Raw genomic sequence first — 24,760 nt, forward strand, 5'->3', positions numbered from 1 at the left:
TTAAGCTTGTTTATTATTAAAATTAAGTCCAGAAGAATCAGAGCAACAGGAGAACTTTCACAAAACATCAAAGTTATTTATTTGCCTTAATATAAAAACGTGTACATTTTAGCACATTATATATTTCATCCCGAGGTATTTATCACTTCTCAACAAATCATCCCTTCACATGTATATTTTTTAAGGAAGAAACTTTCAGAGACAACACTAGGAGTTTCATAATTATCAGGAAAATGACACTTTCTATATATATACATGTTTAAATGTGTGAGTCTGGGAAAACATGACTGATTTTTCCAAAAAAAAAAAACCCAAAAAACTGCCTGTTTTTGACTGTAGCATACTTTGACTTTTCAGATTGTAGAAATCACTGACATATTTCCAGAAATGGCAAAGAAATATTTTTATTTTTAAAAAATTTTAAACCTTGCCTTGGCATCTTCTTGCTAAGATCATGTTGGGTAAAGAGCCAATGGTGGGACAAACAGTCAGTCTTGCTAGCTAAGCTCAATGTCCTCACACAGTGCTTTGTTGGATAAGTGCATAAATCAGTTTGTAATCAAAAACATGGAACGAAATCTTTAAATGCAATTGTCTCCTTTTTCACTTGATAGAACTTCACCTGTGGGTGAGATACAGTACATGCAAAAGACAAACACATTTAAGTTCAGGAAAGTCTGTAGTATTCAGAACTATAGTAAAAAATGTCAAAATTTCACCAAGTGTACAGTTTTCTCAGCCTGCCACACAGTGACAACTAATGACAACTAATGTCATTAAGCATATTCATCATCACAATAATCCATTTAATGACTGAAACAGAGATATAAAAATCTACAAGCTACTAATATGGCATATTTCAAATACAAATACAAATATTAAACTATTTACACGTATGATAAATATGTAAGCACTACTAAAACAATCAGATGTACCACCAAAAACTATCTACAGTCACAACAGTCTCTAACTCACATCACAATTTTACTAGTATGAGAAAGATAACAGGTCAGCAGTCTTAAATACACGCTCTACAGTAGGTGAATATATTAAGTGAATCGATCAAAATCCGAGGATGTTTCACTGCGATATGTCTACATGTTCAGTTTCTTCTACATGATGAGATTCTTGACCTGAAATGACCTTTTTGGATTTGTAATACTATGAATATTTCAGATCCTAGAATCTGTGTGTGTGTGTGTGTGTGTGTGTGTGAAAAAATCTTTTTCAAAATCTTTTACTATTATGCATCTATATACAAGTCAAGCATCATGATTAATAAAGACTGGGTATTCAGACTGGAATTATTTTTAATCTTGTCCTGGCATGAGATCTCCTGAAGATCCCTAAAGCTAGGCTGTAGATCTATGCATAACTGTATGTTTAATTAATTTCTTCAGATAGTTGCATGTTAAGAACAATGAAAATATTGACCAGAGGAAATTTGGTATTGCAATTAAAATATATCTTCCATGTTTTCTTTAGCTGAATTGAGTATAACCTATTAAAATTGATCATCACATCATTATTCTCAAGTTAAAACAGATATTACTGCAAACTATTGCACTACCTCTACCTCCTTTGGAAAGCTTATAGCTTGTTATAACATCTTTTTAAAGTGTGTATTACCGCACACTACCTTTAGGTTACATCTGCACTGTCCTGTTTCTTAAGCTGTACTGTTGTGTTTGCTTGCACCATAGAAAACAGTGAGAAAAGCTTTTCATTATCTTGCAAGGTATAATAATAAAAATAAACACTGAGTGGAATTTTATAATTATTCAATCTAAATGATTAAAGCAAGTGTATTGTACGCCTGAGAAAAAAAAGCCTGAAAAAACACACTTTACTGCCAGACCCTTTGGTTGTTTTTACATCCCTCCTGTCAGTTATAGACGTCCTCATCTTCACTGATTAAAAATGCTAACATAGCAGAATCCAGTGCAGCACCGCCAGATGATACCGCTTTGGGGGACAAAACATGATCTCTAGAAAAAAAAGAACTAAAACAAGGGAGTTGCTATTCCAAGATGCAACTGAAAAAAAAGATAGCTAGTAAAATATTCTGAATCAAATATAAAATTATTCATATGATCTTTCTAGAAATACAGTAAATGCTTACAAGTAGAAACACGATCTGCCTTAGAACAAGACAATTCCAACCTTGAAATTAGTACAAAAGGTCTAGTAAATTGGCTTAATAATCTTATATTTGACATATTATAATCTTATAATAGGAAATACTAGATTCATTTGACTATATTCAAGATATTTTTATGTGCTATGACATCATTGTGGAGAAACTGACTGACTGTGAAGGGAATGAAGATGGACATTGAAATAGACAAATTTCTTCTTCTGGACAGACAGTAATTAAGCTCATATTACAAACTCGTCAACTATTTGGATATATAACAGCAGGTCAAAAAAATTATTTGTCATGTCACTATTCCGCTTGTTTATACATGGGTGAGTCAAATTAAAACCTCATTTTTTAAGAATTTTATTATGTTTGTTGTAAATATGTGTCACAAAAGTGTATCAGGTTTAATGTAGCAGTAGAAGGGGCTACTGAAAACAATAGATGAGTATTTTTGCTTAACAATTTCAAATTTATGTACTGTTTCCCTTACTTTTAAGGTTTTCATTGGACTCGCCCTCATAGCTAACAATTTCTGGCCCAATTTTGCTGTCACTTATGAGGTCGAGGTTCATGGTATTCATTGACATGCCGAATAGGCCTGTTCATTGAAAATATGATGCTCAACAAGTCAGTAGGTTATTTTGTTTGTTTGTAGCTAAATTTGTCATAGTTGAATGATGGAAGGTTAGCTAGCTATTGAAATAAGGTGGATGAACTCTGCTGGCTTCTGTATGTTCTTGGAAGGAGTAATGGATGGAGGTGGAGTCAACAAGTTAACAAAAATGACCCCAAAGATTTTGGAACTAGAGCTCCAAAAAGCTTTAAAGAAACAAAAGAAAATACAGGCTGTCCATTTGGTGTTTAAAATGCTAAAATAGATTTTTGAATAGGTCCAAGCAAGAAAGCTAATATAACCTAAATAAATTTGCGATCTTTTTATGAGAACTCAGGAAACACTCTAGGCCCATGGTTCTCAAAATGGGGTTTGTGAAGTATAGCCAGAGGGTCTGCGATTTTCTCATTTTTTTTTTCAACCACAACCCACAATTGTGAACCTTATTATGCCTATGAATCATGTCCAATAGAATTTAGTGATAATTTTGATCAAATTGGGACATATGGGTGGAAATTTAAACTCTCTGGCTCTTAAATATTATTGTACCCTTTTAAATAATGTGTCTAAATATTTTGAATAGTTTGTTTGTAAAAGCGGTCCCTGACTGTAAATCGTTTGAGAAGTTGCCCTAGGCGACTGCTTGCTTACATATCTAGAACGTGAAATAGTCTTTGGATGTTGCAAACATTAATTTTCCCAACAGGCTTGCCAAATTTGATTAGTAATAACACTGATAGAGTGGCATTTGGCAGTATATGCCTAACCTTGCATTAAAAATAGAAGAGAATCTACTGGAATGCATGACAGTTCTTTTAATGTACGTGTTAGAGAGTGCAGGAAGGTTCATTTAGGTGATTTTAGGTTCTTACGTCTTTTATCGTTTATCTTTATCTGGTCTTAACTATCTCCGTTGTTATGAAAACAGTGTTGTTATGAACACAGTTCAAGGAATGTGTAAGAGGTTATGAGTATGACTGGAGTGAGCTAGATGAGCTCAAGTCAAAAAAAAGGGATGTTGAAATTAATGTTCAATTAATTAAAGCTGTAGCTCATCATGCTGCAAGCAGAATAAACTTCATATAAGTGTGTAATTAAACTGTAATCCTTTTTTCTTGCAGGCAACCGCACCTACATATAGAAAGGTGAAGATGTCATAAAATAACATTTAGAATGTCATAACATTTAGAAAGGTGGATATGTCATCAAAGCCCTGTTTAATGTCTTGAATTTCTTAGGAAACCTGATGTGTGCGACTTATGTGCTGTGACCAGGGTTGCCAGATATGATAAAAGAGTCGCAATAGGCAAGCTTTATGGAAAAGTCTACTTTCCCTAATTTTTTTTTTTTTTCCACCAGGATCCCATGTGATCCTAAATGTCGTATTATTTAATAATTTGTTACATATACTGGCAGTTCAGTCTTGCAGGAAAACCATGCACCTGGCAACACTGAGTATTGCCCATTAGCATTGCCCTAATTTACACCTGGTTTTGGAAAAATCACACACAAAACTGGCCTCTGATAACTGCCCAAAGCATAGTACATCGAACCATTTTCCATTTCTCACAATTTTTTTTGCATGAATGTATATGAGAGAAAAGCACTTTGAAAGCACTTTGCCAGTGTGCATGGTGCTTAAAAGTGCATGAAGAGACTCATACTCCAGTTTCATATATAACTAGCAAAGTTTTGCTGCAGAACATGGACACCTAAAACCAGGCACAAACAACTCAGTACATTTGGCCCACAGTGTAATACTATTAACGTTCAATAAAGACTTCCATTCGTTCCCCAAGGCATGTTCCTGATTGTTTCTCATTTCTGTATTGAAGCGGGATGGAAAAACCTACACTTCAATTGAAATGAATCAGTTACAGTTTTCTTGTAACTTTTATGCTAAAATATGTCTTAATAGTTTGATGAACTTTGAACTCAAAGACCTTCCAAATGCAATTGAGATGAAACAAGAAAGATGATCTTCCCAGTGGTCTGATTGTGCTAGGTCTTTGGCTCTTCCACTGTGTTAGAATTATACTCAGAATCTTTCTTACTAGACAGACGTAGCACTTGAGAAGCTCTGGTGGACAGAGCAGTCATCTTGGTGCTGATACTGGAGTTTCTCATAACAGGACTTGACTCACAGTGCAGCAGCCTCAGGAGGTTCTTGCGAAAGTTGTGGCCCACGAAGCCATAGAGAATGGGGTTGACGCAACTGTTAAAGTAAGCCAGGCATATGCTGAAGGGCATGGCCGTGTCGATGACATCCAGAACATGGCAGTCTTTCACCACCCCCAGCATTGCCAGAAGCTCCATGAAGTGGAAGAGCTGGTGAGGAGCCCAGCATACGAAGAAGGCCAGGACAGCGGCAGCTAACATACGCAGAGTCTCGTCTTCCCGAGAACGTGCACTCTTCCTCAGCAAACCTTTGGCTTTCAGCAGGGCGCAACCCATCAGGCAATCACAGGTGATGATGATGAGGAAGGGCACAAGAAACCCTAGAACACTCTTAAGGATGCTGAGAGACACCAGAAGATGCATCTGCTTGTTACTTTGCAAGATTCCACAGAGTGTGGAGGGATGATCCTTGACCCTGTAGATGTCCCTGCTTAGAGCAGTAGGCATGCTCAGAACAAAGGCAAATACCCACACTAGCACGCAGGTAATTCGGGCATAGAGCAGCGTACGCCGCTGCCGGGAGCCCATTGGGTGAACGATGGCCAAGTATCGATCCACACTGAGCGCCGTCAGGAAGAATATACTGGTGTAGAGGTTGAAGATAACCAGGCCTGCGCTGGCCTTGCATAGGAAACTTCCAAATGGCCAGTGGTAGCCCAAGGCAGTGAACGTGGCCCACATGGGCAGAGTGACAAGGAAGGTGAGATCTGATACAGCCAAATTGAGTACAAACACGTTGGCTACAGTCTTCAGCTTCATGTAGCGGTAGATCACAGTCACCACCATGCTGTTACCCACCATCCCAATTACGAAGTTGAAAGCGTAGACGACTGGTACAAAGGTGAAGATGAATTTGTGGCTGCCGGTCATGTTGCATTTTAGTGGCAAAGCCTCGTTTGAGTCCGCCGTTAGGTTTTCCATTTCTGTGTTTATGGTTTTATGGTTTCAAAGGTTGTAAGAGCCTACGTTTGCAAACTGGGTGCTGCGTCCATGGGGTGCGTCTGGCTGATCACTTTTCTACCACAGTTCCGAGGCCTCACCGTCTCCTATAAAAGACAACAACAAAAATGTCAATTATCGTCCAGGAGAAAGGAGAGCTATCATTACCACAGTCATGGGCTGTAAAAGCTGGCCCCAAATGCCCAGTAAGAAACCCTTTCAGGCTATATCTTCTCATTAAAACCACTACATCTAGCGTTTATATCATTTTTGCAAAACAAGACGCCATGAAAAGCTTATGCTTTATGATGTTTATGGTGAGAATAGGCTTTGAAACCATGATATATGGGCTGTCAAGGACCTGTGGTTGGCCTTTCACAGTCTCCCCCCTCCAGGTAGTAAGAGGCAACAGTAAACATGTACAGTGTTTATGGAAGGGGCTGTCCATGTGGATTCAGACGCCGGAAAAAGACGACAGTTTATTTATAGTGTTATGAGCCGCTCTAATGAAATACAGCATGGATAACTGCACCATGAAACGTTTTGAGGTTCAGGTGACAGGCAGAAGAGAGAACGAGAGAGACGAGAGACATGCACAGAGACATGTTTGTCACGTGTCAGACTCTGTGGAGGCTGAGACTCAGCGTGTGAGCTTCTAATCAGCACACACCTAAATAAACAGGTCACCAGGGGTCCGGACTGTGGAAACTTGTGAGAAAATCCAACATGTTTGCTGTGGAGAGTCAGCCTGCAGCTCTGCTTTAAAGATGGCTCATTAAAGGACATAGTGTAAAATGTGGAAAAATGTGCAGCAACATCTGTCACTTGAGGTTTAATGGGACGAAACATGGTGCTCATTGTGGAGCTGCCCTTTTCTCAATGATTGTAATTTAGGCTTTAAGTAGATCACTCAGATCAGCAAACATTAGGCGAGTGCCCTTTAAAATCAAGCTCAAGAATTGAGTTTTTGGTTCATATATAAGGCCTTAAATTTGAGTTTTTCCTTTTGAACACCAGACACTTTGGATGTAAATCATATGATATGGCCGTCACACTCACCAGAGCTCAACTCAGTTGAACATCTATGAGAGTTTTGGGAATGAAGTGTTAGATGGCTGTCTAACAGCATCATCACAACATCATCTGAGGGAAAATTATTTGGATTTTTTTTTTTTTTAATCGCTCCAGTACAGTTCCTGAGACTTGTAGAGTCGACACAAGGCACATTAAAGTTGTTCTGGCGGCTTGTGCTGCCTCAACAGCTGACTAGCACAATTTGTCTGTCAAATAAAAAATTGGAAATTATTTTTATATTGCATTGTTTATTGAAAATAGGTGTCACAAAAGTGTATCATTTTCTACACAAATTCTTGTAATATTTTATCAATATTATTGAAGCTTTCGTTTTTAATAAATTATTGTGACTAGGTTCTATTTTTGTGAAATTTTCTTCAGTTTATAATCTTCTTCAGTGGTAAATACTACTAATAATAATAACAATACAATCACTACTACTACTACTACTAAATATTTCTTTTTCTATTTATTTTTTTCCTCCCTCTGATGTATTTTCATGTTTCTGTACTAATCTGTCTACTTGTTTGACTGATTTAATATGATGGTATGCGTTTGCTAATCTAATCTAACCTAATCTGACTCAGATTCAGATCCTGTGTACTCTGTGTTGCTGATAAAAACCACAAGAGAGCAGACTTGAGCATCTTTATGGAGAACCTGACCATCACTGACCACTGTAACAAAAGCCTTAATATTAAAAACACAATATTATTATTAATATTGATATTAACATACTCTACATTTTTCCTTTCCACCCTGCATACCAGTGTCAGTCCATATCCATTCTAGCTACATATCAAGCTGCTGTTACTGATCACATTTCAGGACGTGATCCATTTTAATTGCAACAATAATACGTCTCATTTTAACCAGTATAATATTTTGATTTTAAACCCGAGAGCAGTTTCATATGTGTGTCACATACGCCTGTAGCTTTTCTCCAGTTTCACAGCTAAGGCCTCCCGGTGTAACAGAAACAGCTTTATTAGTTACAGATGTGGTGTTTGTTGCAGGAGGGGAATGTTGGGGTGCCAAGCACAACAGAGCGATGAAATAACACCCTGAGTTTCCTGCACAAGTCCCACACTCACTAAAGCGTCCCTGCAGATGAAGCAGACCTGCTCTTACTTAGTAATGTGGAAAACATTCAGTTCCATACAGCAAGTGTACACAGCATATGGCACAGACATGCCCTGGGGTCTGTCGGATATATTATTAAAACATGTTTCTGTGTCATATGCCAAAATATACTTCAATAAACCAAAAAGGAATTCCTTTGATTTTTGAAATTTCCAGTGAGCAGTTGAATTTCTCCTGGTGATGAATAACTAAACAATCTATCTATCTATCTATCTATCTATCTATCTATCTATCTATCTATCTATCTGTCTGTCTGTCTGTCTGTCTGTTTACCAAGGTCCATCCCCCATCCTTTGTCATTTTGTTTATGATTATTTTCTAATTTGTCCTTTATTTTGTACCTTTATGTGTATGTATTCTATCACATGTTAAATCTGATTCTTCCATGTTTGTTTTGTTTTGTTTGCACTTAAACTTTGCAATTTCTGTGATAGATTTTGTAAAGCGACTTTAAGTGTTAGAAAGGCGCTATATAAATAAAACAAATATAATAATAATCCATCCATCTTCCATACCGCTTATCCGACACAGGGTTGCGGGGAGTCTGGAGCCTATCCCAGGGGACTCGGGGCACAAGGTGGTGGACACCCTGGACGGGGTGTCAGTCTATCACAGAGCACAATCGCACACACACCTATTCACACACTACAGACAATTTGTAAATTCCAATCAGACTATAACATGTCTTTTGACTGGGGGAGGAAAACAGAGCACCTGGAGGAAACCCCGAAGCACAGGGAGAACATGCATACTACGCGGACACAGGGCGGAGGCAGGAATTGATCCCCCAACCCAGGAGTGACACAACAGTGCTAACCACTAAGCCACTGTACCCCACCATATAATAATAATAATAATAATAATAATAATAATAATAATAATAATAATAATGTTGCACCTTTCCTTTTTAAAAATAAGTTGTAAAAGTGCTTGTGTTTTATGAAGCAATAACAATTTAAAATAAAAAAAATTAATTAAAAAATGCAAGGAGGTAAAATAAAATATAAAAATAAGAACCTGACTTAAGAAACAGATTAAAGTATGAAGAGAAAAAAAGACAGAATAAAATAAAGTATATATCTATATAGTGCAAATAAAAAAGACACATTTATGTCTTGAAGATTTACTTTGAATTCTTTTAAAAAAGACAATAAGGGTATAATATAACTATATATAACTATATATATATATACATACATACATATATATATATATATATATATATATATATATATATATATATATATATATATATATATGGACAGGTGACAAATTAAACTAAAAGTGATGAGCACCGTTCTTCCAAAAGATTTTCCCTCAGTTGGTGTTGTGATGATGGTGGTGGAGAGTGCTGTCTAACACGTCACTCCAAAATTCTCTCGTAGGTGTATGAAGGCCATAGTATACAATTTAGATCATTTTCATCCTCATTAAACCATTCACTAAGCCTGGGAGGGGGCGGAGTCGTCCTGGTAGACACCACGCCCATCAGGAGAGAAATGTTTCATCATAGGATAAAGTGATCAGTCAGAAGAACTGCAGTATTGATTTGCAGTCATGTTTCCCTCTAAGGGACTAAAACTAGGCCAGCAAAATAAATAAATGCCCCCCTACAGCTTGACAGAGCCACAGGTTTTTCCTTTAATTTGTCATCCGTCTGTTCAGTCTCAATGTAAAACATATACGTACGTGACAGTTGAGGTTATAAGCAACAAACAGAACAGAGCGTGAGAATTTCTTGTGGAGTAATTGCATGTGTTTATTTATTTTCTCAGCATTTTCTCAGATGGGAAAGACTGTCAGTGGTTTGTGATTTAGGCACATGGGGTCAGGGCGGGTCAGGAGGCCTGCAGTGGATGCAGTGACAGTTTGGAAGTCACAGAAGTGAAATACAGGATGAGCGCTATAGGGGAGGTGCCCTGCCACAGGAAACTCTGTGTTTTAGATCAGTCTAGATCTGACTTCCTGAAAAATATCTGACCAGTGTCTTACTAGTTGAGCTGAATTGCTTTAAGATAAGAAGATAAGATAAGATAATCCTTTATTCGTCCCCCAATGGGGAAATTTGCACATTCCTTTATGGTTACATGATAGCGTATGCATATACAAGGTTTAGTTAACGGGACTCATTACACATAGATACATGTCAGGTGAACCAGGCCAATAAAATGAATTTAATAATAGCTTTCAAAAACATTTTCTAAACCAATGTCACATCAGTTCTTAATATGTGTTCGGTTATCGGAATTCCTCTAAAACCTACGTTCACGGATTGAATGATTAAATTGAATTTTTCCACATTTTGTAGAATTACTATCTAGAACTGAACTGAAAATTATATATATATATATGTGTGTGTGTGTGTGTGTGTGTGTTTGTGTGATGGGTATTTTTTCTCTTCATGCCCATTGCTGTGAAACTCCTAAATAAGTTCTTTTGGAAAGAGAAAAGATTACAGCATTTTTTTTTTGCTTGCTACTGAAGAATTACATCATTAGTACATTTGATCAGTATCTGAGTTTATGGCCGTGAGATTATTGCTCTATTTTGGAGTAACACAGACTAACTCTTTGTGCACAAGATGATTTTAATTTAGTCCTGGGCCGCATGGTGTATATTTGACACCCAATAGCTTTAAAAACAACTTTCTGTTTTAAAGTGGAGTTCAAACATCTGAGACCACATTGAAAATCTGGGATTTTTTTTTTATTTAAAATTGTAAATAAACAGAAAGTTTTAGAATTTCAAAATATTTAAAACAAAGAAAGTAAAGGTTCAATATCTTGAATATTTAATATTTAATATATGCACTATTTGTAGGTCCCTATTTAAATGTAAGCAAATATGTGGTATTAACCACGTTAGCTCCTTTGTACAAAAGGTCAGGTTTTCCTCATGTCTAATCTCTTCTACTGAAGTGTGTATTCCGACGAGGTTTTGCACAAACTTGTTGAGTCCATGCCAGCTTGAGTGCACACTGTCATTAAAGCAAAAAGGGGACATACTGAATACTAAGAAACCCTGAAATTCATGTAAATATTTCATAGATTGTACTTTTCATTCAAGTTGTTGTCAATAATGTAATTTGTAATGAAAATTGTTGCATTAATTTAGAAAGAATGCAAAGTAGAAGCATCTTCACTCATGCTCTCAGACTTTTGGACCTTTGCGTGTTCTATACTGTTGTGCATTCTACTGTGTTTGATTTTCAACTGTTCTTTCAATTCTTGTTTTTGGATTACAATTTGGCCCCTGTGCCTATTGATATTCATACTGAATATCATTATTCATTGCACTGTGTGTGTGTTCTTTTTCATTTCTGCACCTGGATAAACAATTATCCAGTTATGTCATGATGTACCGAATGTTTTTGACATTCTTAATGAAGAGATTAATTTGAAAAAACAAAACAAAACACATATATCTAAAGTGAATCCAATCCAGATGTGTTAAGAACTGTTTGAGAAGGCACATGAGAACATGAGGTTTGGACCAACTTAGCTTTCACAGGATTGTCCCAAACCCTAGCAGTCAGTCAGTCTACAAACCATCTCAAAACTTCAGTGTTTTCAAAAGTGTTTTCTCATGTTTCCTCATGAGATCTGTAAAACTCTAGCGTCTGCTTTTCACGCTGCACGACACCCTGGAGGACAATGGCGAATTCTCAGCCGAGAAGGTGTATTTGGTCCAGCTTTAAACAGTGACCAAACTATCTGTGCTCCTCTTAAAAGCAGCGGTTGTTAACACCATCTGGCAGAGAGAGGCGCCAGGCACTCGAAAGTGCTCCGTGATCAAGTTAATGAGTCATTTAATCCTCTGTCTCCCGTTGCGCAGAGGGCTGGACTGGAAATGCACCACATCAGCACAACTGTGGCCACTATAAAAACAATTATCCACTTCTGTGTCGCACTGTGAAGGCAGACACACTCTGTCTGAGCTCTGCTCAAAACGCACATGCATTTAAGAGCAGATGCCACGCCGAACACTCAGCAAGGAAGAAGACGTAAAGTTACATGATCTATGTGATATAGCTTAAAGGAAACTCCACTCCGGGACACATTAAATGTTTATATTAAAATATTTGTGATGTGCTGAGCACTTCTGGTGCAAATATGTTGGTTTGATATTATATTTCTGTGAGAAATTAGTGGTTGTGTGTTGTTCTGACGTCACAAGGAGAAATTCACTAGCAACAACAATCTCAAACATAAGGGATAACACTCAGGTCTTTCTGTTAGCTCTGAAAAACAAAAGAGCTAGAGCATCTTTTCTCACTTACTATCTTCAACATCATATTATTGAGAAGTAGAAGTAGTGGAAACGTTGATGCAAATGTTGGACTTAAAGTCCCAGAATGCAGTGCAGCTATACAATGCAGTTGCACTGAGTTATGGCATAGAATCATCTTGGCTAGTTAGCAATCTACACCATGATGGTAGAATTAGCATGAAAGTTGAAGCTGATCTGTTTGAGCAGATGAGAAGGTGAGAGAGCTGGTTTGACTAAAGGACTAAAGCTCTGCTGCATCACAAAAAGATGAAGCTGAGGGTTAAATCCCACTGCAACACTGTCACCAGGCAGTCAAACGGCATTGTGGGAAATACAGGAAACTGCTAACCACAATGAAACTAGAAACCAACATGTAAATGAAAAAAATAAATTTTTCCTTACAGGAAAAAACTTGCATATTAATTTTTATAATTGGAATCCTGGATTTGTTTTTTTAAAGTAAAAAAAAAGAGGAAACACAAAATGTCATTATAGAACAAATCCAGGATTCCAATTATAAAAATTAATATGTAAGTTTTTTCCTGTAAGGTCCCTCATTCTTAATCCATTTAGTAGATGCTAGTTTTTAATAAATTTCACATGCACACTGGATCTTACTTACAGTCTCATCTGTCTGTCGTAATCCCAAACTAGCTTGTGAAATGTAGAAACATGAGTGCTCATGATGTACTAACAAACAAGCCATGCTCTCTTTTAGCAGCGTCTGTGCTCTATCACTCCCCCACTTACTCACTCCCTCTCGAAGAGCCAAAAATGAAACAGTGTCCTGAACAAAAGGTCTAACAACAGAGCTGTATGACCTACAAAACAATCCACAGACACACTGTCATCTATTCAGAGATGCTACACTTACTAAACCACAAATCATTGGTTATACCATAGTTACTACAGTTTTGCTATTAGTGACACAACAGGTAACATAAGAATGTTAACTTAGTTAGTGTAAGTACCATAAGAGTATAAAAAACGTAGTTAGCATACAATACCACTGTAAACTCACTAAAATAAAATAGTTACCATAAAGCACCACAGTAAAGCCAAAACAGTAATATAGATAAATATGTTCTAAATGAAGCACCCTATAAAATTATGGTACTATCATGTTTCATAGTTTGTTAAACATAGTACAGTGGGCTTCATAGTTATTGGCACGCTTTGATAAACCGGGCAAAAATATTTGTATAAACATTACACACAATGATTCATCCTTTTCTGCTGATGAAGCAACTATGCTTTCCTGAATCTTGAATCTTTCCAATAACAGAAAAAGCTCTATTACTCTAGTTTTATTATCCATTATTATGCACTTCCAGAAATGATATCTTAGTGAGTGAAAATATCTTGATTATGAGCAATTGTATTGAATATTTCTTATTATGAGATAATCAAATCTAAGATTATTTGTCCAATTTTAGAGGTTTTTCACTCATTTGAAGCTTAAAATTGGGAGGTAGTTTTTGCCTCTTTCTAGAAAAAAATGCTTAAAATTAGGGAAAAAAAGCCAATAAATCAAATCTACCAATAGAACAAGACTGTTTTAACACAAAATTATTAAAGACTTATATTATAGAAATAGGTTTAATAAATAAATAAATAAATAAATAAATATGTCTTTTTTCAGTGAACAAACTTCCAACACTAAAAAGACATCAGGTACAAACGCGGTAATTCATATACAGTAAACATTTTTTTCTTAGGAGATGTTTAGGTAATATTTATGGGCGGAGTCTCGGTTGTAAGCGCGGTCAAATTTACTGTTATTTACTGTTTTCTCAGTAAAATGACAGGCTGAGCATTTTGTGTGTGTGTATACGTGAGAGAGAGAGAAGCTTTAACGTTACAGAAATCAGGAACTTCTCAGAACAGGAAGGCTCTCAGACATTCCACAACATTAAATCTAACTATAAAACATTAAAATGCATGCGAAGCCATTCATTAATAAACAAAACATTGAAATTTTTGGCAAATCACTGCGGTATAAGTGGAATAACACACTCCAAGATGTTCAGCTAATCGAAGATAATGCACTTCAGTGAGGTAGCGGCACTCGACTGGTGCGTTGTGCCGCATCACATGAATGCATAGACATGCTAACTGATAAAGATCCATCGCTAAATACTAAATACCAGTCTCTGGTCTGGATTAGCTAGCTAAGCATTTGTTCATTCGAATGACTGGAGCACTTGGTGCTCTAACTAACGCATACTTAATTTGAAAATTCTCAAAAGTCATTTTGGAAGTCTGAAGCAAAGACTTAACAAGCTAGTGGGCTACACAGAATGTGAAAATAATGTTCTTAAGTGATAAAGATTTTAAATGACTGTGTCTGCATTTTTGTTCCCAGCTAAATAAAGTTTACTTTTGTTTTCATTCCTTGAACCAGTTCCAGGTCTTTGTGGGAATGACATTTGATCCACCATCCAAATGTTTGGAAAATAAGAGGACTGCAAGCAAGGAAATGCTCCCAAATCCATAGTACAATATGGTGGTGGAGTTTGGCTGCTGGTGGTCCAGGGGGCTTCTGAGAAAATTGGTGGCATTAGAAATTATAAAGTACACTATATGGCCAAAAGTTTGCGGACACCTGGCCATCACATCCATATGTGCCCATTCCAAAACCATGGGCATTTACATGGAGTTGGTTTTCCTTTGCTGTTGTAATAAGCTCCACTCTTCTGGGAAGCTTTCCACTAGATTTTGGAGCGTGGCTGTGGGGATTTGTGATCATTCAGCTACAAGAGCATTAGTGAGATCAGGCGCTGATGTTGGTGAGGAGGTCTGGGGTGCAGTCGGTGTTTCAGTTCAGCCCAAAGGTGTTCAGTGGGGTTGAAGTCAGGGCTCTGTGCAGGACACTTGAGTTCTTCCACTCCAACCTTCACACACCATGTCTTCATGGAGCTCGCTTTGTGCACAGGGGTATCGTCATGCTGGAACAGGTTTGAGCCTCTAAGTTCCAGTGAAGGAAATTGTAATGCTACAGCACACAAAGACATTCTATACAATTGTGTGTTTCCAACTTTGTAGGAACAGTTTGGGGAAGAATCACATACGAGTGTGATGGTCAGGTGTTCACATACTTTTGACCATATAGTATACCAGGATATAACAGATATCATACAGAATTTATTTATTTTTTTTAAATCCTGTTGAAAATCTGTGCTATGAAGAGAGCATCTAAATGCACAAAGCTAAGCAAATAAAGGCGCCTGAAAATGTATGAAGGAGGATGGATATGGATACCACACATATGGATACATATGAGTACGGATCATGTTTCTTGGAGATGCATTATGATCTGTTCAACCAAACCACATCAGGGAAGTGAGCACAGAGGCATATGGCTATACGACATTTGTGATGTGTTTCAGACAGTTTCAAGCTGCTTTTAAAAGCCTATCTTTGCCTTTGTGTCTGATACACACAAGCATATGTGTTTCTTTGTATGTGCATTGACCGTTTTGTAAATTTTATATTAATTAAATCACTACAGGCCATTAAGACATGCTCTACCTGTTATGCAAAATCTCCTCTCATATACAAGCTTCTTGTTACCTTAAAGAATGTATTTGTGTCAGTAAAACTGTTTACTCATACTTATTTGTATCAATAAACTGTATGGAGTTTGATAGAACAATTTTAGCAAAATGATGAAACTATTTAGGGCATGATGTGTGGTTAAGAAATCCTGCGACTTTACCTGCAACTAAATTTTAAAATAAAATAAATGTTTTAGAAATGTATTTATATAATACATTACGATAAAGCTGTAGAGTGCACTAAATGATCAGAAAGCACACTGCAAATTACCAGACATATCCTGAAACTCCTGTCTGTATATTATAATCTAAAATCTTAGAAAAATGTCCCTCTGGGAACCATTAAAAATAACAATATTTCCCTATTCAGAAAATTCTGAGAAACTAAGAACCCTTAACTATCCAATCAACCCTTGAAGAACCGATTTTTTTTTTCTAACAGTGTGAAGGTAAGTTGCTCACTAGTTCTAGCTACAGACAGAAATCTTCATTACAGCTTAATGTGTCTCCACAATAATGTGATTCATACACAGCAAATAAAAAGAGTTCAAATTCAAATTTAAAAAAATGAAACACTCTCTGTAAAGATAACATTACAGCCTTGTGTACTGTCATCAAGTTCATTAGAGCTGTGTGTGTGCGTGTGTGTGAGAGAGAGAGAGAGAGTGTCCAAAAATGGACACCAATCCCGTCTACCTCTATACAGTAACTAAAATTGTTTCTGCAACTCGTGTTTTACTTTTATTTATTTATTTTTTTTTAGTTACAAGCTCCTTTCTATTTGTGTGATAAATGAATAAAGCACATGAAGTGGATAAAAGCTTGAGAAAAATGCCACACAGTCACCATCATGATGAGGATAACAGACAAACAGAGAGATGGTCTGTGTCAGGGAATTGATATAAAAATGCATGCAGCTAAAATACTATTAAACACAATCAAGGCCAAAACAAACAACACTCTCTAGTCATGAAATGTGATCATAAGTAGTCAGTGAACACATTTGAGACACATGAAAAGGCCAGGTGTGGATGTTGTCCTTGTTGGTCATTAGAGGAAGTGACTCAGTACTCTTATTCTCTCCAGGACAATTTTTTTGGAGAAAACGACTTATTCGTTCATTTATCTGCAGTAAGTGCTTTACCCTGAACAGGGTTGTAATGGATCTTGAGTCATACATCCTGAATTTCCATCACAGGACACCATGTTCGCACAAACACACACACACACACACACTCATTCACATCTAGGGGCAGTTTAGCATAGCCAATCCTCTGGGAGAATGGGAGGAACATGGGAGTTTCTGGGAGGTGGGAGGAAACCGGGAGGAACCAGGAGGAAGCGTACACAGGGTGAACACAGAGAGAACATGCCCTTCAGAGACTCCAGAACTTCTTGTTCTGAAAATATATATTGTTAAAATAATATAATACAGTGTCCCTATAGGTTTAAGGCTCAATGCATGAAAGGTGCCAATAATTATGGTGCATTGTGATAAAAACACAATAAACTATAGTGAATTTTTGTGATGAGTGATGAGTGAAGTGATGAGGTCACTCCAACTTAGCACACTTCATTGTGTGCGTCAAACACACACACACACACACACACACACACACAGAGGAGAATTGACGTCAGAGGTCTCAAACAACAGGTTTAAACTATTTCACTCTCAATCCTGTGACAACCACAACACAAACTTCATTATTTCCTTCTGTTTCCTAGATGCACCACATACACACACACACACACACACACATGGATATTAACGCCTGGAGAATTCAGTTGAAAGATATCAAACAACAGATTTAAACTACTTTATTGGCTCAATCCTGTTACCCTGACGCACATTTCATTACTACGTTCTATTTCCCAGACACACACACATACACACACACACACACACACACACAGAGCCTTGAAGAATTAACCTAGGAATAATCAAACAAAATTGAAAGCCACTTCTTTGCATTTAAATATAAATTTAACCATAAATACATTTAAATCATAAATATTAAACCTTGTACATGTTAAAAGCCATAAGAAAATTCATATATAGTATATCTTCTTCTACATCTTTGCCTGTACCTACACTTTTTCCTTTTCCTGTATACAGAGAAAGCAGCAATAGTTACACACTCCTCACTGCTAATGGCAAAATAAACTAGAAGGATATTTAGTGCATATAATATAAAGCTATTTACAGAAAATTCTTTCCGAAATGTACAAAGTGTAAGAGCCGAAAAGATGAAGAGATCATACCTGATGCGTCGAGGAGCTGGACTTCGAGAGCCTCCACGTGAAGGAGCTTCAGATAAATAAGTGTCCTTAACCTAAATTGGAACACGAAGACCAGATGAGCAACAAAACCACCTGTCAGGCTCACGCACATACACTGCGTCTTCAACAACTCACACACAAACACAAGCAATCATGAACTTAATCCACTGACCATACCACCCCCCCCAAACCCCCCCCAAACACACACACACACACACACACACACACACACTCGCTCCAATCTGTTCCCCCGAGGTATCAGACTCTAAACCACACCCCCCCCCCCCCCCCCCCCCCCCCAAACCCCCCCCCCCAAACACACACACACACACACACACACACACAGTTCTATGTCCCCTCTCTCTCTCTCTCTCTCTCTGGTCACTTGTTTCCTGTCCTCTCTCCACTCGCTGCATTTCTAAAGGAGCTGGCCTATCTCACAAGTCTTATTAGTGAATTTATCATTGTCAAGATCAGAGACTGTGGTGGAGCTCATAATAAGAAATTCAGTCAAGTGGTTGTGATTTGAGAGAGAAATGATTAAATATACAGCAATAAATCCATTACACAACTTGAGAAAGGCTTTGAAAATGAATATTCCTGATTGTTCCTCCTAACTTCCTAATATTCATTTTATTTACTTAGAAACACTATAAAAACTCTGCTAAATATATATTTTTTATGATTAAATCCTTTTGAAGAGATTAATTTTAATGAGAAGACTGGGAAAATGTCACTGGTTTCACCTAACATGATCTAGTTCAAAAAATGAACAATTCCTAAGATTCAGTTTATCTGAAAATTTAATTTAGGGTTATGGTCGTGGCTAGCATTTACACACACATTTTTTCCCCTGAAATAAATAGTATGAAATAATTTCCAAATCCATCCATATGAAATCATTTTTGGTTCAAATCCCTATGATTTTTTTAAAGGTTTGTATTACTGCATTATTTAAAAAAAAACAAAAACAAAAACAAAAAAAAAACAAAAAAAAAAACAACCAGTAGCAAAAAGAGAGCAGCAAAAAAAAAAAAAAAAAATCTCCCTGAAAAGTGAAGTAGTGGTAATACTGGATATGTGAGTGTTATTGCATCATAAAATATAACAGCCAATCACATTCCTGTATGTAAATGCAGGAATGGTGTGTGCATGTGTAATGGTTAGAGGTATTTCCAATGAGCATATTCGTATAATTTAGATTTCTTGTTGGGGCCTTCTGTGTGATAAGTAAGTAAGTAAGTAAATAAATAATTAAACAAATAAACAAACAAATAAAGGGCAAGGACAAACACTGCAAAACTATGTATGGGTTTCCTCTGGGTTCTCAGGTTTCCTCCCACCTCCCCAAAGCACGCTGGCAGGCTAATTGGCTACGATGAATTGGCCCTAATAAGCCTGACCAGGATAAAGCTGTTACTGAAGATGAATGAATAAATGAATAAACAAATAAAGTAATATATATGTAGCAAGCAAAACACTGCAAAAAGTAGAAGTGGACATTTTACCATAAGAAAGAGAGTTACTAGTACAAATGACAAAACTTGGTTTATCGAGAAAATTGCTGGTTTCAACCATGAGCTCTAACTCCCATAATTCACTGCAGCCTCACAATACGGCCAACATGGACTCAATTTCCCATCAGCCACAGTCATGGCCATGTTCAAGGTTACTAGATTTCTAATAGCACACACCACTGGAGTCCACTTCCCCTTAGCCACAGTCATTGCCATGTTCAAGGTCACTGAACATCTATATGCACCAACCTGAACCCAATCACTCTTACAGCATAAATAACCCAGGCTTTCTAGCAGTCTTTGCGAAGACTTTCTCTGAGAACATTCTTGTGATGATGCTAAGCCTTGTTTATGCCCATGCTTGAGTTATAGTTCTGACATTTGCCATTTCAATTTTTTCCTTAGTTTATGTTTTTTGTAGAGCGCCTGACCCACGTCTGTTTTGGCTACATCTTTGTTTTGCAACTTAGCTATGTCTGCCTGTTATAAAATAAAGTTCACCTGCACTTGCATCCATCTCTGCTGCCTTCCTGAGAGAAATATTTAAATAAGCCATGGTAATTAGAAAACCCTGGTTTAAGTTATTCCACATTTGTAGCGGTGTATTTGCTAGGTCAGAAAAAATAGAAGCACATTGAACAGACTGTACTGTATCGGTTTTATACTGCATTTCCCATGCAACAAGAAATGAAGCAATTTATGACAAATAATTACAAATAATATTTATAAAGAAGATTTACAAATAAATATGTACCAGTGGAGCTCTCTCTCACACACATGACATGTTTTGACAAATTGACACTAATTCCTCTTGCTGTTGCTGTCAGTCATATGACAAAACCTGAGCACTACAATGTCCAGTGCAACACTTCGACAAGACGATGATAGGAAGTTCAGTGGCATTTCCACTTTCAAATCAGTAGATGGGAAACACAGACACACACACATTTTTAGCACAAAAGTAAACATTTGATATCCCATTCCAGTACAACACTTCGTGAGGTTCAACCAGATGTTTAATTAGCTTTACTGTCCAGCAGCATTATGACACTATGTTTATTTTAGAATTTAGATAGCACATTCCAAAGGCTGAAGGACAGATTACAAGCACAGCCATATTGTCATTTCAGCACTGAATTCGGCCATGGACCCTGATTCCTAGAATCTACCACAGCATCACAACATGGCGAGCTGGACTCCGTTTCCCATCAACCACATCAGCCGCTGTATCATGTTCATGTTCACCTGAGTACTGATCACACACACACCTGGACTCACTCAAGCACACACATGCACAATGCGAAGTCTCGCTCTGCGTTTACTCACGACGGCACCAAGCCTTTGTATTTTGTGTATCTGGTTTTGCTCTCGTTCTGTTTTTTTTTTCTCTTGTTTTTGATTATGGTTTTGTATTTGAAAGTCTGTTTGTTGATTACCTAACCCAAGGTTGTTTTTTTACTCTGCCTTTTGATTGTCTACCTGTTGCAATAAAGCCAACCTACACTTGCAACTGTCTTTGCCACCTGACGCATATTCAATCATTCATTCATCTTCAGTAATCAGGGTTATGGTATATCTGGAGCCTATCCCTGTAACACTGGGTGTGAGGTGCCTGGATGAGCCTGGATGAGATGCAAGTCCATCTCAGGGCACCATGCACACACACACACACACACACACAGAGATAATTTACATTCATGTTATAGAGAGGTGGGAGGAAACCAGAGGACCCAGAGAAAGCCAATGTGGACACAAGGAGAATATGCACAGAAGCTCTACACAAACCTGGGACCCTGGAGCTGTGAGGTGGCAACGCTACCAACTGTGACCCTCTGACACTACATACACAATCATAATTGCCATCCTAAAGTGTCAAACGTACTTTCACGTCAACAACTGCACAGAGTTTTATCAGTAATCTCCCAGAATTACCAGCCATGATTGGATCACTATCTGATCCCGAAGAACTTGACCAGGCAACTGAATGCTTAGAATCAACGTTCCGCTACACGCTAGATAAGGTAGCTCCACATAAAAAAATAATTAGAGAGAAAAAGCTGACGCCCTGGTATAACAATCACATATGCACCTTAAAACAGACCACTTGAAAATTAGAAGATAAATGGCGTAAAACTAAATTGGCAGTATAGAAAAGCTCTTAGCACTGCTAGATCAGTGTCTCTCCACCCTAATTGAAGATAACAAAAATAATCCTAGATTCTTATTTAATACTGTAGCAAAATTGACTAGGAATAAGACCACAATAGAAACATGCACACAATCATTGTATTGCAGTGACGACTTCATGAATTTTTTCAACAGTAAAATTGAAAATATCAGGCACGAAATTCAGACTATTAATTTAAAACCAGACAGTTTTATAACTAACCCTGTAGATAATAAGATAATGATATCAGATTAATGATTAGAGTGTTTTACTCCCCTTCGAGAGACCGAACTAATTTCATCATCAAAATCATCAACCTGTATACTAGATCCCTTACCTACATGTTTCTTCAAAAAGATAATTCCGGAAACAATAAAACGTCTTCTAAAGATAATCAGGTCTTCCGTTAGCATTGGCTATGTACCTAAATCTTTTAAACTAGCAGTTATCAAACCTCTGATTAAAAAACCTGGCCTTGACCCCTGTCAGCTGTCTAACTGTAGGCCAATACCAAACCTCCCCTTTATCTCCAAGATCCTAGAAAAAGTTGTAGCATAGCAGCTATGCTCATACCTACACAGGAGCAACATTCATGAAATGTATCAGTCATTATTTAGGCCTTATCATAGCACAGAGACAGCGCTGGTTAAAGTGGTAAATGACCTACTACTGGCCTCTGGTCAGAGTTGTGTCTCCTTCCTCGTATTGCTTGACCTTAGTGCAGCTTTTGACACCACTGATCATGCTATTCTCCTTGATAGACTAGAAAATGTAGTAGGCGTTAAGTAAACGGCCCTCTCCTGGCTCAAGTCTTATTTAACTGATCGTTATCAGTTTGCAGATGTAAATGGTAACTTCTATATGCATACTAAGGTAAAGTTTGGTGTTCCACAAGGCTCTGTTTTAGGCCCACTGCTCTTTCTTTATATATGCTACCTCTGGGCAAAATTATTCGTAAACATGGTATTAGCTTCCACTGTTATGCTGATGACACACAGTTGTATGTTTCTGCAAAGTCAGATGACAGACACCAGATTAATAAAGTTGAGGAATGTGTAAAGGACATTACCATTACAAGACAAAAGCTTACCTAACAATCTCTCCCTCTCTCTCCACCATCACCTCTGGCTTGCTCATTAGAGATACATTCACATATTTACAATTTATTTTGGTTTAATTTAATTTGAATGTATTTATTTCTGTAAAGCTGCTTTGTGACAATGTCCATAGTTAAAAGCACTATACAAATAAAATTGAACTGAATTGAATAATTACAAAATTAAAATGAGATACAGGAAACACACACATACAAATAGCACTTGACACCTACGGCAACATAATACAGAGTTTTAAGCTTTAAACATTAACATTAAAAGTGTTAAGAGGAACACAGCTGGTGAATTTAGAGTCACTGACACTATATGAGTTTCCTGGGATAGTGCTGAGGAATTAAATTGATGGGTGAATTTTGAAGGCTACAGCTCTTGCTGTAGAAGTTGGTTCTCATTTCTGAAGGTTTAAACTATGACACACTGGACTGCGCATGGTGCGTTAACAATAAAATGTGATTTACATGTTATTTTGACACAAACAACTCCAGATATTACTTCTGTAAACCTCAAATATGGATAGAATTAAAGTTTTAATACTAGGAATGACAGTTATACAGTTATTGAGGAAGTAAACACACCTACTTTATTTGATTTTAATTGAATACTTATGATGTAAGACTGTGTGTGTCATCCTTTTTTCCCCACAACTGAGAAACACAACACTGAATTATTAATTCTGATAATGTTAATGTTATCTGGTAATGCAGAGGCTCATCTGTTAGAGAAAACATCCGTCGCTTACAGTAAAGTTGACTCTTGAGGTGTTGGATCATGGAATATGTTTTCATCACTACTAAACATCTCTATATCACTTCATTATCATGTCAAATGCAGCAGTGTTTCTAATGAGGTGTGTCTGCACTTCATTATTATATAATGAAACTGATTATTATGACTGATTATTATGAACTGATTATTTTCCAGTAACAGCATGGTATAAAGTGTTTTATTCCTCTTTACCAAGGGAATTTGCCAACAATTTCAATTTTATTATTAATTAAAGAATGACACTTTTTTTTATCCATTTATACTTAAATTTAATGTTGTGGGATGTCAGCAAAATGAGTTAATTGCTGTTATTACTTATTTTTTAGTAGCTTGTAGGACCCTGGTGTGGGAAGGTGTAGAGGAAGACTCAGGAGACAGTTGGAATTTTAGCAGATCTCCAGGCTTGTGTTTATTCAGTGTGTGCTTTTCAGCATCCTTTCAAAACTCAACAGAAAAACAATCGCCACTTGTGCTCTGTCAGGTTCAAGTGCATGCTTCTTGGCGCGTGTGTATGTGTGTGTGGGTGTAGGTGTGTGTTTCGCAGGCTCTGCAATGCAGTCTCGCATTCTGTCTCTCTCTTGTTCACGGGTTACGGGAGTCCACTAAAACCACAAAGAGACACACATAAATCACCTCATTGGAGCAGGATATGACCTGAACACAGGGTGAAAGGGTGCCCCAGTAGGTAGTACCGGAGGTTGAGGACCGCCTACTCAATGGCCAGACAGTTCTTCTCTATCGTGCTGCACCTGGCCTCCCTCACTGAGAGTTTCCGCCTGATGTATAGCACAGGGTGCTCCTCCCTCCACCTCCTGGGACAAAATGGCCCCCAACCCTCTGCCTGATGCATCAGTCTGCAGAACAAAAGGGAAAGAAAAGTCAGGTGAATGCAACAGTGGGCCCCCAAACAAAACTGCTTTTACCTGGCAGAAAGCCCACTTGAATGGCTCCGTCCACTGGACCACATCTGGTGCCCCCTTTTTAGTGAGGTCAGTCAGCA

The 24,760-nt window shown here is 37.4% G+C and overlaps 1 protein-coding gene across 2 annotated transcripts; it reads right to left on the minus strand.

The window, feature by feature from the left end:
• Positions 1-55: 55 nt before the first annotated feature.
• On the minus strand, positions 56-18,368 carry agtr1b (angiotensin II receptor, type 1b). Of its 2 annotated transcripts, none has more exons than XM_026944783.3 (2): positions 18,179-18,368; positions 56-5,980 (listed from the first exon to the last, which is right to left on the minus strand). In XM_026944783.3, the coding sequence occupies exon 2, from the start codon at positions 5,853-5,855 to the stop codon at positions 4,758-4,760; it is 1,098 nt and encodes a 365-aa protein (XP_026800584.1). In that variant the 5' UTR covers positions 5,856-5,980; positions 18,179-18,368; the 3' UTR covers positions 56-4,757. The 2 variants fall into 2 exon arrangements, with proteins under 2 accessions (XP_026800584.1, XP_026800585.1); XM_026944784.3 differs by lacking the exon at positions 18,179-18,368 and adding an exon at positions 12,982-13,402.
• Between the last annotated feature and the right edge of the window lie 6,392 nt (positions 18,369-24,760).

This window comes from Pangasianodon hypophthalmus, chromosome 1 (assembly GCF_027358585.1).
Source record: "Pangasianodon hypophthalmus isolate fPanHyp1 chromosome 1, fPanHyp1.pri, whole genome shotgun sequence".
NCBI lineage: Eukaryota > Metazoa > Chordata > Actinopteri > Siluriformes > Pangasiidae > Pangasianodon > Pangasianodon hypophthalmus.